General features: G+C 44.8%; 1 protein-coding gene across 3 annotated transcripts in view; it reads right to left on the reverse strand.

Moving 5' to 3' along the window:
• Positions 1-16,765, reverse strand: part of DRC9 (dynein regulatory complex subunit 9) — a 36,468-nt gene extending 19,703 nt beyond the window's left edge. For 2 of the 3 annotated variants that reach the window (XM_032777263.1, XM_032777259.1), the window contains exons 1-2: positions 15,820-15,898; positions 2,223-2,370 (exon numbers count right to left, since the gene is read on the reverse strand). In XM_032777263.1, the coding sequence (XP_032633154.1) occupies positions 2,223-2,363 (141 nt within the window). In that variant the 5' untranslated portion in view covers positions 2,364-2,370; positions 15,820-15,898. Of the gene's footprint in view, positions 1-2,222; positions 2,371-15,819; positions 15,899-16,594 lie in introns of those variants that run through there. The other variant, XM_032777261.1, reaches the window with a different exon arrangement.
• Positions 16,766-16,807: the final 42 nt, after the last annotated feature.

Here is a 16,807-nt window from a genome sequence, read left to right on the forward strand (position 1 = left end):
GACATCCTCCGCTGACGTAAATTATTATAGCTCCATTGAGTTAGGATAGTTAACCAGCTGAGGATCTGCCCCAGATGTACTGTGTGTATGTGTAATTGTGTGAATAAGTATATACATTGAATACACTAAATGTATCCAGACAGGTGCAAATGAAAAAACTACTTTAAATGAACAATATTAAAATAGCTTGAATCTCAATCTCTTAAATGACTGAACTTCAGAAAAACCTGAGCTTGGCAAAGAAACTGCTTTAATGTAATGTAGTATCTACAGGCACTTTGATACATACCTTAAAATCCCTAGGATAGGTCAATTACCAAAGGTTGGAGAGTTTGTAAATTGCATGAGGTGCCTTTGTTCAGTCAGCTAGCAATTTATTTTTTGGGGCACAGTGTAGGAGGCAATTGCATTTAATTCAGCAAATGGAAACACTCCATTACTCTGGGGGGGGCACATGAAATGGGGCAGTGCGCCCTAGTCATTGAGAAAGTTAATGAATTCTCAGATGACACTGTGATTAATGTTATATAAAATGTCATAACTATGACTGACTTCTACAGCTCCAACAGCATGCTAAATGCTAGGCAGAAGATAGGATGCTTTGAAATGAAACTGACAATTTGCAATTGAAAAATAGGGGATGGCATGCAGTGGCAAAATGACAGAGCAATGGAGTTAGCACATAGCTGTTCTCTATATTGGACATGACTTTCATTGACACTGTCACAAACTGAACGTGTGTGTCATGACAAGAACACCCCCTAGAATCCTTAGGAATGTGTTTTCTCTGTGGGTGTTCAATGCTAATACATCAGAAGCTTTCCACATGCTATTCAGTGAATGATAATTCATATCTGGGAATAGGTGGAACTAGTTAATAGATCTCATTTCAGGGAAGGAGTGCCCTCTACTGTATGGCTTAAGCATTAGTCAGGCTCTGAATCCAGTACACACTTCAGATTCTGAGTATTCTCGGTCACCGTATAATAGACTTGTTCTTGAAAACAGATAAGAGACAAAGGATTGGCACAAAATTAACTTTTACTTTACTCTTCCTCTTCCTTTCTCTGCTGATACTTTAGGCATGGTGAGTAGAATAAAATGAAGCAGCATTAGACCAGATAAGCTAAGTTCCAGTAGTTTATGTCACCTCAATCATGATGCTTCAATTATTTCCCGTTCCTTACTCATAAGGAAAAGTTTCATAACTGCTCAGCCTGGAAATTGGCTGCTGCCTTAGGTAAAAGTTAAGATTCTTGAGGTGATAGCAGAGATCAAAACTATGTGCCTCTCAAGATGGTTAGGCCCACTCTTGGCTCCTATCACCTCATTTGCCACTCTACCATCACCTGCAACTGCTTCCTCTCCAAAAACATCTCCGCACTTCCAGTAGGCTGCCTTTAATAAATGGAACATCCCTCCAAGCTGCCCTCTCCTTCAAATCTCCCCTCAAGACCCACTTATGGTGTGATGCCTAATATGAAATCAGCCAGGTAATGACTCTAGGCTGAGGTTAGTCAGTCTAGTTGGTTAGTTATAGATTTAGGGAGGAATTTTCAAAAATGTTCAGTGTTGGCCCAACTCTGTTTCCCCTGAAGTCAATGGGAGTTTCATGACTGACTTCCTATGGGAGCAGAATTACATCAGTACTGAGTGTTTTTGAAAATCCTATTATGTACTTTTTAAAAAGAGAATGCATATATGTATATACCACATAGCTATGTTTGATCGTTTTCCTCTCCCTACTCCTTTGCATTTTGACTGTTACCTTAGACTGTAAGTTCTTTGCCATAGGAATCATGTCTTTGTCTATGTTTGTGCAGTGCCTACCTGAATGGGACTCAAATCCTTATTAGGGCCTCTGGATGCTACTGCAGTATAAGTATTAAAATCAGTCTCCAGCTGAACAGCAAGATGATGCATTTATAATAAGAATGGCCATACCAGGTCAGACCAAAGGCCCATCTAGCCCAGTATCCTGTCTTCTGACAGTGGCCAATGCCAGGTGCCCCAGAGGGAATGAACAGAACAGGCAATCATCAAGTGATCCATTTCCTGTCCCCCGTTCCCAGCTTCTGGAAAACAGAATGTTCCTCCTCTCACGGGCTGTCGGGTGCTTTACAATGAAAAATATCAACATTTATTTTTAAGAGGAGTCAAAAGAAGGTGTAGTATAAAGACAGGAAGGAAAATAAGAGAATTTTAAAAATTGAGGCACCTACATTGCTGATGTCTGTCCTGCCCTCATAGGAAACTGGCATAATATATCCAAGAATAGCAAGCTGATCAAGACAGTCCTCCAGCACAGCACAGATCTGCACAGCTTCCAGAGGGGAGAATATTTCCATCTTTTTATTTGCCATGTTCTTCCTAAGAGGAACAAGCACAGCATGCAAAAATGAGAGACAGCGTGGAGTTAGTAATAACAGTTTAAGTAACACTAGATACTGAAATAGCCTTACATCTGCAGCCTTTCATCTCTTTTCTAATTTTTTGTATAACCTGTCGTGCACCCATTACCCCAGAAATCATGCTCCCCTAATGGCTGCATTTGAACATAGTGGGAGCCTTAACTCACACAGCCCCGCTCATCTTAGATATGTCTGGGCAGCCTGAATCCTAGGGCACAATGCTCCAAATTGGGTCAAGTGGCCTGGCCCTTCCAGCTCAAATTAGAGCATCCAGGGCTGAGATTTGTAGACTCCCCATCCATATTGAAAATGAAGGTGCTTGCTAGCTATGTTGAACTCCAGAGGTTGCACTTTTGCCAACTTATGCTTTAAACTGTTCCTCATGATTACCTTGAATATTGTTGATCATCCCATTGACCTCAATACAAGCTGCTGAGAGCTCAGCACTTTTTGAAAATCAGGCAAGAGCCTACGTAGGGACTGAGGAAATTAACCTTCACTTCCTATTTTTGAAATCTTGAACAAGTTTATTTCAATTCAAATGGAAAAAGTACGTTTATATACAAATAAGCATTCCCATGCTACCTTTGCAAATCAAACACCATAGCATTAGACCATGCTGAAGCTAAATGGAAATTGACCAGTCTATTTTCTTTGTCCAAGCTGAGCAAAATGCATAAGTAAACATCACCATAAATAGTGGGAAAAGTGTGTCAGAGTTTTTCAATTTGTCATCTAAACTGTAACATAGTTAAAGACATTTTTATTGTATATACATGGGATTTTTAATCATACTATCCCTTTTAACAACAAAACTTAGAAGGAATGTGTCTTAGATTTAGCTTTTTGTAGCCTGTAGGTTTTTTTAAAGGCAAAATAAACATGATTGTGCTGAGATCCTCATACAATTTAAACTATCAATTTGTGCAGGTTATTTTTAAAGAAAAAGGAACAAATGCCAGTTAAGATCTTATGCAATTTTTAAATTTTTGCTTAGTAGGTTTCCAGAATTATTTGGTATTTGAATATCAGAGGGGGAGCCGTGTTAGTCTGGATCTGTAAAAGCAGCAAAGAGTCCTGTGGCACCTTATACACTAACAGACGTATTGGAGCATGAGCTTTCGTGGGTGACGAAGTGGATATTCACCCACGAAAGCTCATGCTCCAATACATCTGTTAGTCTACAAGGTGCCATGGGACTCTTTGCTGCTTTTGGTATTTGAATAGCAGCTTCTGGTCCATGTTACAACCCTCCTTCCCACCCCTCACAAACAAAACCCCCACCACATGTGCATACACCCATGCACGCACACACACAAAAGAGATTGTGTTTGTACAGCAATCTAGCACAATAGGACCCTGATTCTGATTGGGCCTTCTGGGTCTTACAGTAAAGTCTAATAATAGAAGTCTCCACTGGTCCTTATCTGTCTACTGTTGGACTTGGGCCATGTTTAAAATCTCTTGAACAAACACTTGAGGTCTGCAAAACATTACAGTCCCAGTCTGCAAGCACACTCTGGAAATGGATCAGACCCATGATTATCAGGGTTGAGGCATTGTTATGCTCTATGAATACTAAAGAGGTTTAGATTAAGCCATACTCTGTATCGGCACTGGAGTTAGAGTGAGTTACTTTCTTCAGCAACTTCCTGACTTGAAGAAACTGTAATCATTTAATATTAGAATGTGAAATTAGTTTCAAATAGGCAGAAGATTAATATAATTTGTTAGCTCAGGTCTACCAGGTTTCTAGCTTCACAAGAGGTGGGGTGCAGTAAAAGGACCCTCTATTTTTAATTTATCTGTTTCTTGACATTCTGTTTCATGGAGTATGTTCCTTGAAGATATTAATCCTTTCCAAGAAGATTAACTAGCCAATGATGGCATCTTCAGTTTGACTCTATAGAATGGGGGTGGACAAACTACGGCCCGGGGGCTGCATCTCGCCCTTCAAACGTTTAAATCCGGCCCTTGAGCTCCAGCCGGGGAGCAGGATCTGGGGCTTGCCCCACTCCCCATGTGCCGTGGCTCTGCACGGCTCATGGAAGCAGCAGCATGTCCCTTCTCCAGCTCCCATGCACAGGGGCAGCCAGGGGGCTCCACACGCTGCCCCCTCCCTTAGCGCCATCCCTGCAGATTCCATTGGCCAGTACTCCTGACCCACTCCAGTATCCCAACCCCCTGCCCCAACCCTGATCCCCCTCCCACTCTCCGAATCCCTCGGTCCCACCTTCCTACACCCCAGAGCCTGCACCCCCAGCCGGAGCACTCACCCCCCCCCCACACCCCAACCCTCTGCCCCAGCCCAGAGCTACCTCCTGCACTCTGAATTCCTCATTTCTGGCCCCAACTGAGAGCCCGCACTCCCAGCCAGAGCCCTCACCCCCTCCCGCACTCCAAACCCCAATTTCATGAGCATTCACAGCCCACTATACAATTTCCACCCCAGATGTGGCCCTTGGGCCAAAAAGTTTGCCACCCCGCTACAGAATCCTAGAAATGCAGGGCTAGAAAGGACCTCAAGAGGTCATCTAGTCCAGGGGTCCCCAACATCTAAATGCGTCCGCGTACTGGCCGGCGGATGGGCATCCACTGAAATGCTACTGAAATTCGGTGGCATTTCGGCGATGACGCCGCTTGCTGCAGACAAGCAGTGTCATCCAGAGGTGTCACCGCCGAAATGTCGCCGAATTTCAGTGACATTTTGGTGGATGCTCCTCTGCTACCATGGTCCTTTGCCTGGCGCCCGCCAGACGAAAAAGGTTGGGGACCACTGATCTAGTCCATCTCCCTGTATTGACACAGGACCAACTATATCTAGACCATCCTTGACAGGTGTTTGTCCAACACGTTCTTAAAAACCTTCAATGATGGGGATTCCATGACCTTCCTTGGAAGCCTATTCCAGAGCTTAAATTCCCTTAGAGTTAGAAAGTTGTTCCTAATATCTAACCTAAATATCCTTGCTGCTCATTAAGCAGATTACTTCTTGTCTTACCTTCAGTGGACATGGAGAACAATTGTTCACAGTTCTCTTTATAACAGCTCCTAACTTAACTGAAGATTGTTATCAGGTCCCGCTTTGGTCATCTTTTCTTAAGGCTAAACGTCCAGGTTTTTAACCTTTCTGCACAGGTCAGGTTTTCTAAACTTTTAAGCATTTTTGCTGCTCTCCTCTGGCTCTCTCCAGTTTGTCCACATCTTTCCTAAAGTGTGGTGCCCAGAACTGGACATGCTACTCTAGCTGAATCCTTACCAATGCCGAGAAGAGTGAAACAACAATTCTCTCTCATATCTTATCATGCTCCTGTTAATACACTTGTAGTAGGCAATACCTTTCTAGCACCCCCTCGGGGAGAGGGGTGGGCACTGCCCGGGTCTCTCACACCAGGGCACAAGCCTCCAGCTGTGCTGTTCCAGGCACATTGCAGGGGAGAAGGGAGCTAAAGAAATCCAAACAAAAAGTCAGTTTGCTTCCACAGTCCACAATAACCAGAGTCCTAGGCTTTTGGGAAGTCAAAGAGAAGTACCAGCCCTTCTCCTTTCTGAGAGGACCTGGGAAGCCAACCCATTTCCCCAGTCAGTAACCCCTGCTGCCAGGAAGCAATTACTTGCAGTCCTGCTCCCAGGGCCGGATTTAGGAAGTGCGGGGCCCAATTAAAACAGTTTCGACAGAGCTCTGGCAGGGATGACTTAACAAAGAAAACACATGTAAAAAAATACGTGGGGCCTGTATTCACCAGGCGGTACTCTAAGTCTTTGGCGGCACTTCGGCGGCAGGTCCTTCACTCGCTCCAGGTCTTCAGCGGCACTAAAGGACCCGCTGCCGAAGTGTCGCCGAAAACCCAGAGTAAGCGAAGGACCCGTCGCTGAAGTGCCGTCGAAGACTCGAAGACAGTGAAGGACCTGCCACTGAATTGCCACTGAAGACCCAAAGCACCGCCAGGTGAGCAAAAATTAAAAAGCGCCTCTAGCCAGGGAAGGGACTCTCACTGGGCACGGGGCCTTCTTAGGCGCGGGGCCCAATTCGGGGGAATTGGTGGAATAGGCCTAAAGCCGGACCTGCCTGCTCCTACAGAGTACCACCCTGCACTTTGTCTTTGTCAGTGTTTTGGACACAGCAGCCTCCTCATACAATGCTCTGACTACCACCTTCTTCATTCATTTTTAGCCAAGTTTTGGTTTTTTAAATATCCTTCTACAGCAAGGCTTTTTTGCACTATTGCATTTCCCTGATATTCTCACTAGGCCCTGTAGGGAAAAATCTTTTGATTCTGAGCTGACTCAATTTTTCATCCAGAAACTTTCTTTCCATAGAATATTTTCCACAATGCCATCAAACAGTGATCCCCATCCCATAGATCGCAATCGTCTGGTCGGTCGGTCACGATCTCCGGCCACCAAAAGTCCAGCAGCGTAGTGGGGCTGAGGCAGGGTCCCTGCCTGCCCTGGCCATGTGCCGCCCCCGGAAGCGGCCAGCATGCTCCTGAGGTCCTGAAGGGGTGGGGCAGTGGTCTCCATGCACTGCCCCCAGCAGCTCCTATTGCTGGGAACAGGGAACTGTGGTCAATGGGAGTTGTGGGGGTGGTGCTTGAGCAGGGCCACCAAGAGCGGGTTTGGACCTCGGTGAAAAAAGATTTTTGCCCCACTCTCTCCCCCACAATGGCAGACTGGCTAAACAGGGCCGACGAAGCCAGACCCTGGGCCCCCTTTTGGACCGCAGGGCCCCGGTAATTTGTACTGGCTCCCCCACCCACCCTCTCGTCAGCCCTGTGCTTGAGTTGCAGGCAGGAGCAGCACATGCAGCCATGTGCCCCCCACCCCCAGGGGCTGCAGAGGCATGCATGTTGGTCGCTTCCAGGTGTGGCGTGGGGCCGGGGAAGGCAGGGAGCCTGCCTTAGCCCCGCTGTGCCACTGACTAGGAGTCACTTGAGATAAGTGCTGGCCGGTGGGAGCCCCCACTCTAACCTCCATCCCTAAGCCCCCTCCCAGAACCAGCACCCCATACCCCGTCCTGTATCCCAACCCCCAGGCTCAGCCCAGAGCCCCCTCTCACACTCCGAATTCCTCAGCGCCGGCCCAGATCCTGCACCCCTTCCCGAACCCTAACTCCCTGCCCCAACCCGGTGCAGCGGGGAGAGAGTGAATGACAGAGGGAGGGGGAGATGGAGTGAGCAGGGCAGGGCTTCAGGAAAGGGGCAGAGTAGATCCTGGGTTGCACTTAAATTCAAAAAGTGATCTTGTGTGTAAAAAGGTTGGAGACCACTGCCATAGAACATCACCAACAATTTCTTTGGCTTTGCACACATTACACAGCCCATCTTTCTTTCTTTCTTAATACGGTTAACTTATTATTTAAGGCACAGGGACCTGTTAACCCTTTTAAAATGACTACTTCATTTTTTCTAACATGACTGTGGAGCATGGTATTATCTTCAACTCTTGAGCATACATCCTAAAACCTTAGGTCCTTTTTTTCCCCCTTAGTCCATAGTCCTTGCCTTTCCTTCGCAAGCTCCTTTGCTACCTACTTCTGAATTCTTGTCTATTTAAAGGTATCTTAATATCCATCTCCTCATTTTTTCCAGAGCTTGTTTTGCTGCTTTGTCAGCCCTCTCATGTCCAGATATTCCGATATATACCAGAATCCATGCTATTGTTATACAGATACCTGCTTGCATTAGTTCTGTAGTTAGGAACATTATTTCACTTTTGTCATTTCGGCTTTTCCAATTCTGATTGTCATAATGCCTGACAGGTGCAAGTACAGGTTAGTCGCACATGTTTTACCAAGTTAGTGCCAACATCATCCCTAGCAGTTCAGACATCAGTATGGTCACACAACTCGACGGTGTTTTAGGTTTCTGGATTCCAAAACTAGGAACACAGAAAGCTGTTCCCACTCTACTCATGCTGTCATCTTCTGAGCTGTCTGTATAGACTTTTTGCAAAGCTGGTCCCATTTTTCATAAATAAATTCAGAAATTTCATTGGTCATAATGAGTGGGTTTCTCCTTCCCTCGTTTTTTCATGCAGTTCCAAATCCATAAATGGGAGAACAGCTGTTCAGCTGTAGTGCTTCAGTGTAGCCACTTATTATAGAGACAGGAGAAGTTTTCCCATCACTGTAATAGTTAATCCACCTCCCCGAGAGGCTATAGCTAGGTTGACAGAAGAATTCTTCCATCAACCTAGCACTGTCTACACCAAGGGTTAGGTTGAGTGTTAACTACTTTGTGGATTTTTCACACCCCTGAGCAATGTAGCTGGATCAACTTAACTTTTTAGTGTAGATCTGACCTAAGAATTGTTTTTGACACCGAACCTAAAGCTTGGCATCCATAGTCTAAAACTGATCTGATCAGTGCTCTGTACATCATCAATACCTTCTTATCTGCACCCCATTTGTTTCCAGCTACGCTTTTGAGTAAGTTCATCCTACTTTTACACTTTTGTGTGATATTGTCTGTGACTTGTACAAGCCAATTTATTATCAAACACTACTTCTAGGACCACAACCTTTTGAACTATCTGAATTTTTTCCATTCTAAAGAAATAAGTTCCAAACTTCCTAATTTTCTTTCTGGTTAAAGGCATTCTCTTATTTTTTTGCAAGTAAGAATTTAAATCCCCAATCATTTCCCCACTTAGAAATTCTCAGAGTACCTCATTTGTCTTTTCCCGTCTAATGTAAGTGTATTATGCTTAGTCTATATAGCACTGACATCTGCACACTTTCTGGGAAGTCATTTATCGTAAGGGAAAACAAAACAAGGCTGTAAATATTGCTTTGTGGAGTTCCATTTGTAAGCTTGTAGGTTTTTGATACAGCTGTTCCCATTTTTACTAAAAAAGTCCCTTATCCACCAAACCATTTCCGCTTTTATTCCAATTTTGGATAATTATATAAGAGGTCTTCCCTCTACAGCATGTCATATGCTTATTCAATGTCCAGGAAGACTGGTATCACAAAGTTCTTATGCTTTTTTGACTTCTATCCTTAGTCCTTATGCTTTTTTGACCTCTGTTTCAAGTCTCATGATATGGTCAACTCTGCATCTTCCTTTTCTGGAACCCCTTTGTACCTCAGTTAGACAATAATATATCATTTTTCTCCAAGTAGTCCACTAGTCTTACATTTATACTTTTCCCCACAATTTTACCCCACATGGGATGTGCGAGCAATGGGTCTATAAACAAGAGGTCTTGTATGTACCTTGCCTTGTTTCCTAACTGGCATCACCAATGCTTGTTTCTGTTCTGTCAGCAGTCGTTTTCCCCATATATCATTATCCACCCTACACTGACCAGGCACCTTTCTTTTTAAGAACCCGCCCATACATAGGCTTTGCAAGCCTCACAAATGTACTTGGTTGAAGCTGATTGTGCCCTGAGAAGCTCTTTAATTATTTCCTGATGAGGGTGGGGATCTGTCTCATCACAACATCCCAGAATTATATTAACCTTTTTTGCAAGTGCAACACATTGTTGGCTCATATTCAACTAGTGATCCACTATAACCCACAGAGTCTTTTCTGTAGAACTACTGCCTAGCTAGTAATTTCCCATTTTGTATCTGTGCATTTGATATTTCCTTCCAAAGTGAAGTCCTTTGCATTTGTCTTTACTGAATTTCAGCTTGTTGGATTCAAACCAATTCACCAGTTTGTCAAGGTAGTTTTAAATTCTAATCCTGGCTTCCAAAGTACTTGCAACCCCTCACAGTTTGGTGTCATCTGCAGATTATATAAGCACATTCTCCACTCCATTATCCACATTGTTAATGAAAACATTGAGTAGTAAGAGACCCAGGGCTGACCCCTTTTGGACTCCACTAGATACGCCCTCCGAGTTTGACAGTGAACCCCACTGATTACGGCCTCTCAATCAGTTGTGCACTCACCTTATAGTAATTTCCTCTAGACCATATTCCTCTAGTATGCTTATGAGAATATCATGTGGGATGTGTCAACAGCCTTACTAAAATCAAGATCTGTCATGTCTACTGTTTACCCCCATCCACTAGGCCAATAACCCTATCCAAGAAGGAAATTAGGTTGGTTTGGCATTTGGCTATTATTTGTTATCCTGTTATTCTCTAGCTGCTTACAAATGGATTGTTTAATAATTTATTGCAGCATCTTTCCAGGTATCAAAGTTAGGCTGACTAATATATAATTCCCCAGGTCCTCTTTGTTCCCCTTTTTAAAGATAGGCACTATGTTTCCCCTTCTCCCGTTCTCTGGACCTCATCCATTCTCCAGGAGATCTTAAAGATAATCACTAACGGTTCCAAGACTGTTTCAGCTATGTCTCTTAAATGAACACTGTCACAAGAAATCACATTTCAAAAAATGCCTTTACTGCTGTTACTGATATGACTTGGATTGTTAAAACAAAGAATGTAAAAATACCTCCTACTTGTCACCATTCATTATGTGTTTATTCTTTTCACTTAACTCTGACAGTGAAATTAGTCTAGTAAATAAAGTTAGTAAAAAAAAAAAAAAAACTTCATTTTTTCTTATACTCAGAAACTAATAATCCCAGCAGGAAGTGGAAAATACAAGTCCCTCTGACTGAATTTTGCTTGTTATAAATGCCTTTGATAGTTGCCCTTTGGGGTAACATGCACTAGTACAATGTTGTGGCAGAGATATGTTTCAGATTAAAAATGTTTTATTCATAGAGACATTTTCTAAACACAACTGAAATTTTGGGTCTAAACTACATGTGACAAGTCCCTTTGCATCTGGTTTATATAAAGTATGCAGCCACAAGGATGACAATATATTTCAAAAGATTCTCTGAAAGAGCTGTGACAGATTATTATACCAGCACTTTTAAAAGAAGAATTAAAATAGTTGAAGGTTCTTGTAGAAAAAACTGACTTATTTTGATACAAAGGTAGAATTTAACAGCATCACCTCCTCCCCATCAGCAATTTTTATCCAGGAGAGAATTAATTCAAGATATTAATGCCTTTTAAGAAAACTTGAAGCTGGAATGTAATGTTTCTCTAAAGCCTAATGTTGTCTTAGTTCCTCCTGTATGCTTCCTCTTATATCCATATACTCAGCAGATGCTGGTGCCAAGCCAGTAAGCTTTGTCAGGGTTTATGTTCTATTATAGATGTAGATAAAACCATTCTCTGGTGTATTGAGAAATATTACAAATAAGGAGCTCCTCTAGTTGAATTCTACTTTTAAAGCTATACACACAGAAAAGACAATCCTAGTGTTGGTGTCACTAAGGATAATCCTAAGTAACTTAAAAGGTAAAAGGCAATAAGGATACACAGTCTCCCTGTTTAGGCCTCAGATGAGCAGAAGTTCTTCCATGTTTAAACTCTAAGTGACCTAACAGGCCAATATATAGAAAAGGCCAGGTTCAATGTCCCTTATCAGTTGCCATACAGCTCAAACTGGTCTAAAGCAGAAGTAATGAGGCCTGTGCACCTTTAGCAGAAGGACAAGATAACTTGCAGAAGGAAAACTTACTAATGAGTTGCTGCGGCCAAGATTACTTAATGCACCTGCGCTTACGTAACTGCTACAGGGGGAGGAAGGAGAAGAGGGAGGGGGAAGACAAAGAAGTGTGTGAGAAAAGAATGCTGCAGCCGGACAGAAGAGGGAGGGGAAACGGGGGCTTGCTAGTCAGCAAGAAAAGTTCTCATGGATATAAAGGAACAGACTGCTTGTTTTAGGGGGGCTGGATCTGACGAGTACTAAGTCTCCCAGCTCTGCTTTGGGATCCCAAATAAACTTGTGTTTTGCTTCTCCATCTCGGTGTGTTTATTGGTGCTAAGCACGCTGGGCACGGACTACCACTGTTGTTTACCTCAGCAGTCTATCTGCATGCAACACTAGCATCAACACTAATTATTGTACTCAACCAAACTCCTTGATCAAATCTTCATTACAAGACAAGACAAGGTATGTGAAGAGACTCAGAGCTTCCCCCCAGACTGTGGGGTGATGAGCAAACTATCCTATGCTCTCCCTTCTGTCCTAAAGGGAAAGGAAATTGGAAATAATTTTAAAAACAGTATAAATCCCCTTTGGGGATTACCGCCCACACACTGCTAGCTGAGAGCCTTGTAGTCATGTCTTTCTCCATCCTGCCACCTGGTAGACTGAAACAGCTGCGGGGGTGGGAAACTCAGGAAACACCTTGCATCACTCTGAAATGCCCCCTGTGACCAATTAAGAACTGATAATAATCATGGGTACCAGTGAGGAAATTCAAAGCAGAGGCTGCCATTTGACCCCTAACTCACTGTGTTTTGCCAGCATATTGGCAGAGTCAGACTGCTGAGTTCACATAGCAGCTGAGCCTTAAATAAGAAATGCCCTGGCTTTTATTGGACAATGGCTGTACAGAACCCTGATTAGCGCTACAAATGTCAGAAAGCAAGTTGCTGATTTTAAAAAATAAATATTGATATGTGGCTGGAGGGGATGAGAATCTAGTGGAATTGAGTGGGGGGAGCACGGAAGAGCCCCCTTTCCAGAAGCTACTACATAGAGTTTAGCCTGCATAGCATGCATGAAGAAAGGATTTCGGGGACGCTCACTCTCTGTGGCAGCAACTCCTTTGGAACCTGTGGGATTTTTCAGGTAAGTTAAGTTTGTCAAGGCAGGGATCACATACTTTGGCTGTACAGAGAGGAATCTAGCATGCTTTTTGGTGCTGTTAAAATAAGAAGAACAATTAATATAAAGATTCCTTCAGCATTAACTTCCTTGCTCCATCTCCAATGTAGAACCCTGTGAGGGGAATCCAGGAACAGTAGCTGACCCAGAGTTCAGTGGCTGTGAACTCTTACAGGAATCGTATCATCAGGGCACGCTAGCGTAAAGGCAAGCATTCTCAGCATAGCTGGACCTCACCACGCTGGATTCTCTCCAAGATCCAACGGTTCTAGGGCTGAACCCATTGATGCTGACAAAATAAGAAGCATTTAGCAAAGGGAACATAACTGATTTTCATGTTCCCTATGTGGGGGCAGCTGTGAACACAATCAAACCTGGCAAATGTGCCTACATCACATTATCAGATGCCTGAAACAGTTCCTCCAATGCTTTATTTAAAAATGCCATTAATAGTGCTAGATTTTGCAAGGTGCTGAGTGTGTTTAAGTACTTTACTGCATCAGGGCCAGAGGGCTCTGCACCTTCACAGATTGAGCCCTCAGCCTTCAGGGGTGAGGGGACTATCAGAGTCGTTTAATATTTTCAAAGCACGTGAACTACTTGGGAACCTAAGGGTAGGTCTACACTACAGGATTATTCCGATTTTACAGAAACTGCTTTTTGGAAACAGATTGTATAAAGTCAAGTGCACGCGGCCACACTAAGCATGCGTCCATGTACTGAGGCTAGCGTTGATTTCTGGAGTGTTGCATTGTGGGTAGCTATCCCATAGCTATCCCATAGTCTCCGCAGTCTCCCTCGCCCATTGGAATTCTGGGTTGAGATCCCAACGCATGATGGGGCAAAAACAGTGTCACAGGTGATTCTGGGTAGATGTTATCAATCAATCCTCCCTCCGTGAAAGCAACGGCAGACAATCATTTCGCGCCCTTTTCCCTGGATTGCCCGGGCAGACGCCATAACACAGCAACCATTGAGCCCATTCAGCCTTTTTTCACAGTCACCGTATGTCTACTGGATGTTGCTAACAGACGCAGTACTGCAGTGCTACACAGCAGCTTCCCCTTACCTTTCGCAAGTTACCAAAGACGGTTATCAGCCCTACTGTACCGTCTGTTGCTTTGCAAGTTGACAGTGATGGTTACCAGTCACACTGTACCGTCTGCTGCTGTCATGGGTGCTCCTGGCTGGCCTAGGTGAGGTCGGTCGGGGGCTCATGGACAAAAATGGGAATGACTCCCCAGGTGGTTCTCTTCTTTAAGCTTTGTCTAATGGAGAGTCAGTCCTGCCTAGAATATCAGGCAAGCCTACTAAAGAACCAGAGAGGCAAATGGCCGCTTTGGGTCAGAGCCCCAGACAGCCCGCAGAAATGATGAGCTGCATGCCATTCTAGGGGGTGCCCCTGCAACAACACCACCCATTGCTTCCCTCCTCGCCCACTCCTCCTGGGCTACCGTGGCAGTTATCTCCCCATTTTTGCCCAGGCGTCCCCGGCCAACCTCACCGAGGCCAGCCAGGAGCACTCATAGGACAACGATGATGGATATCAGTCATACTGTACTGTCTGCCGTCTGCAAAGGAAGGGAAGGGGATGCTGCTGTGTAGCGCTGCAGGACCACATCTGTCAGCAGCATCCAATAGACATACGGTGACATTGAAAAAAGGCGAGAGGATTTTTTTTCCCTTTGCTTTCACAGGGGGGGCGGGTCGACGACATATACCCTGACCTACCCGCGACACTGTTTTTGACCCTTCAGACTTTGGGAGCTCAGCCAAGCATTCAAATGGTTTTCGGAGAGTGTGGGAACTGTGGGATAGCTACAGTCGCCCCTCCCTCCATGAACGTCCATTTCATTCTTTGGCTTTCTGGTACTCTTGTCTCAGCTCCTTAAGTTTCAGCACTGTGGTGAGTCCCTGTTGTGGTCTCTGTCCATCATAGCCTTGGAGATTTTTTTCAAATGTTTTGGCATTTTGTCTATTGGAGTGGAGTTCTGATAGAACAGATTCATCTCCCCATACAGAGATCAGATTCAGTATCTCCCGTACGGTTCACGCTGGAGATCTTTTTTGATTCTGCGACTGTATGGTCACCTGTGCTCATCAGAACTGCATGCTGAGCAAACAGGAAATGAAATTCAAAAGTTCGTGGGGCTTTTCCTGTCTACCTGGCCAGTGCATCCAAGTTCAGATTGCTGTCCAGAGCGGTTACAGTGGTGCACTGTGGGATAGCTCCTGCAGGCCAATACCGTTGAATTGCGGCCACACTAACCCTAATTCGAAATGGCAATACTGATTTCAGCGCTACTCCCCTCGTTGGGGAGGAGTACAGATATCGATATTAAGAACCCTTTATATCGAAGTAAAGGGCTTCGTTGTGTGGACGGGTGCAGGGTTAATTCAGTTTAATGCTGCTAAATTCGATATAAACTTGTAGTGTAGACCAGGCCTAAATCACATTTTCAAAAGTGACTTAGTTACTTAGGAGCCCAACTTTCAGCAAAAGTCACTTCTGAAAATGGAGTTTAGGCTGCTAAGTCACTTACGGCACTTTTCAGAAATTTACCCTAATTACCTACAGTGGCATTAGCTGCATGGGGGAAATGACAGACATCAGAGACAAGGCCCTGATTCTGGAAAGCAGTTAACATATAACAGGAAAACACTTAAGAATGTACTTTTGTCCCCATGAAGCCCAAATCCTCAATCCAGACCTAAATGAAGGCTTAAAAGTAAATGTTAAAGTTACTTACTATTACAGTAGCACTGAAGAAGCACCATGGGCTGTCCCAGTGCATAGGAAGACAGTCTCTTGTCCAAAGAGCTCACTGCCTAAAAGAAGACCAAACACAGAGGAAGGGTTGTGGGTACAATATACAAGCAGAGTGCTCAGCGTGATGGCTTATGACAGCTTGTTATCGCACTTGTTTGTATTCCACCCCCCAGCTGCCCCTCACCCCAGCCATCATTAACTGTTTCTCTTTGCTGGGTTAAAGGCCCCTTTTAAGAAAAATACTAGTTGGGGTTTAATCCTCCACCGTTGCCTGGTTGTTCATCGTAACCGTGGCTTTCCTGCAGCTGGGATTGCTTCGGCTCCGCTGCACTTTGCCCCCTTTCCAGTTAATTCCATTACTTGTGCCTGGTTTATGTATGTTTTTAACCCAGCCCCTATTTTCCAGGCTGTGTTTAGCGGCAGGGGTGCGAGTTTCCGGGCCCCTGTTGCACCCACCATGATCTTGGCATGGGCAGCCCCTAGGTGGGGAGAAACAGGAGGGGTTGGCTTGGCTGGTCTGCGCATCAGCTCTGCAGGCCTTTGTGCTCCCTGGGGCCAAGATCAGCAGCCAGGGACCCAATGGGGAACCCCTTGCCCCCCACAAGGGGCTTCCTCATGCTCCCAGTGGGTGGGCTGCCCGCTCCCTAGCTCCAGGGGCCCCACTGCCATCCACCCTGGGGGGCCTGCACTGGGATGCTCTCTCCCCTCCCCCCACTGGGGGTCTAGTATCAGCGACAATGAGGAGAGACTCACACAGAGACCTCAGGCTGGACAGAGCTTGTCGCCATAGCAACCACCAAACTCCGGGGGCCTATCATCCAGATTGGTTTAGCAGGTGCCTGTCAGCCGTAGCCACTGACCCACTCCCTCGCAAGGTTTTTGCCCATGGAGAAAGGAACATAGAGGGATGGAGGGGCCGTCGCTGGATTTTATTCATCTTTCCACGGGCCGTTTTCTAGTCAGGCAGT

This window comes from Chelonoidis abingdonii, chromosome 8, assembly GCF_003597395.2.
Source record: "Chelonoidis abingdonii isolate Lonesome George chromosome 8, CheloAbing_2.0, whole genome shotgun sequence".
In the NCBI taxonomy this organism is placed as follows: domain Eukaryota; kingdom Metazoa; phylum Chordata; order Testudines; family Testudinidae; genus Chelonoidis; species Chelonoidis abingdonii.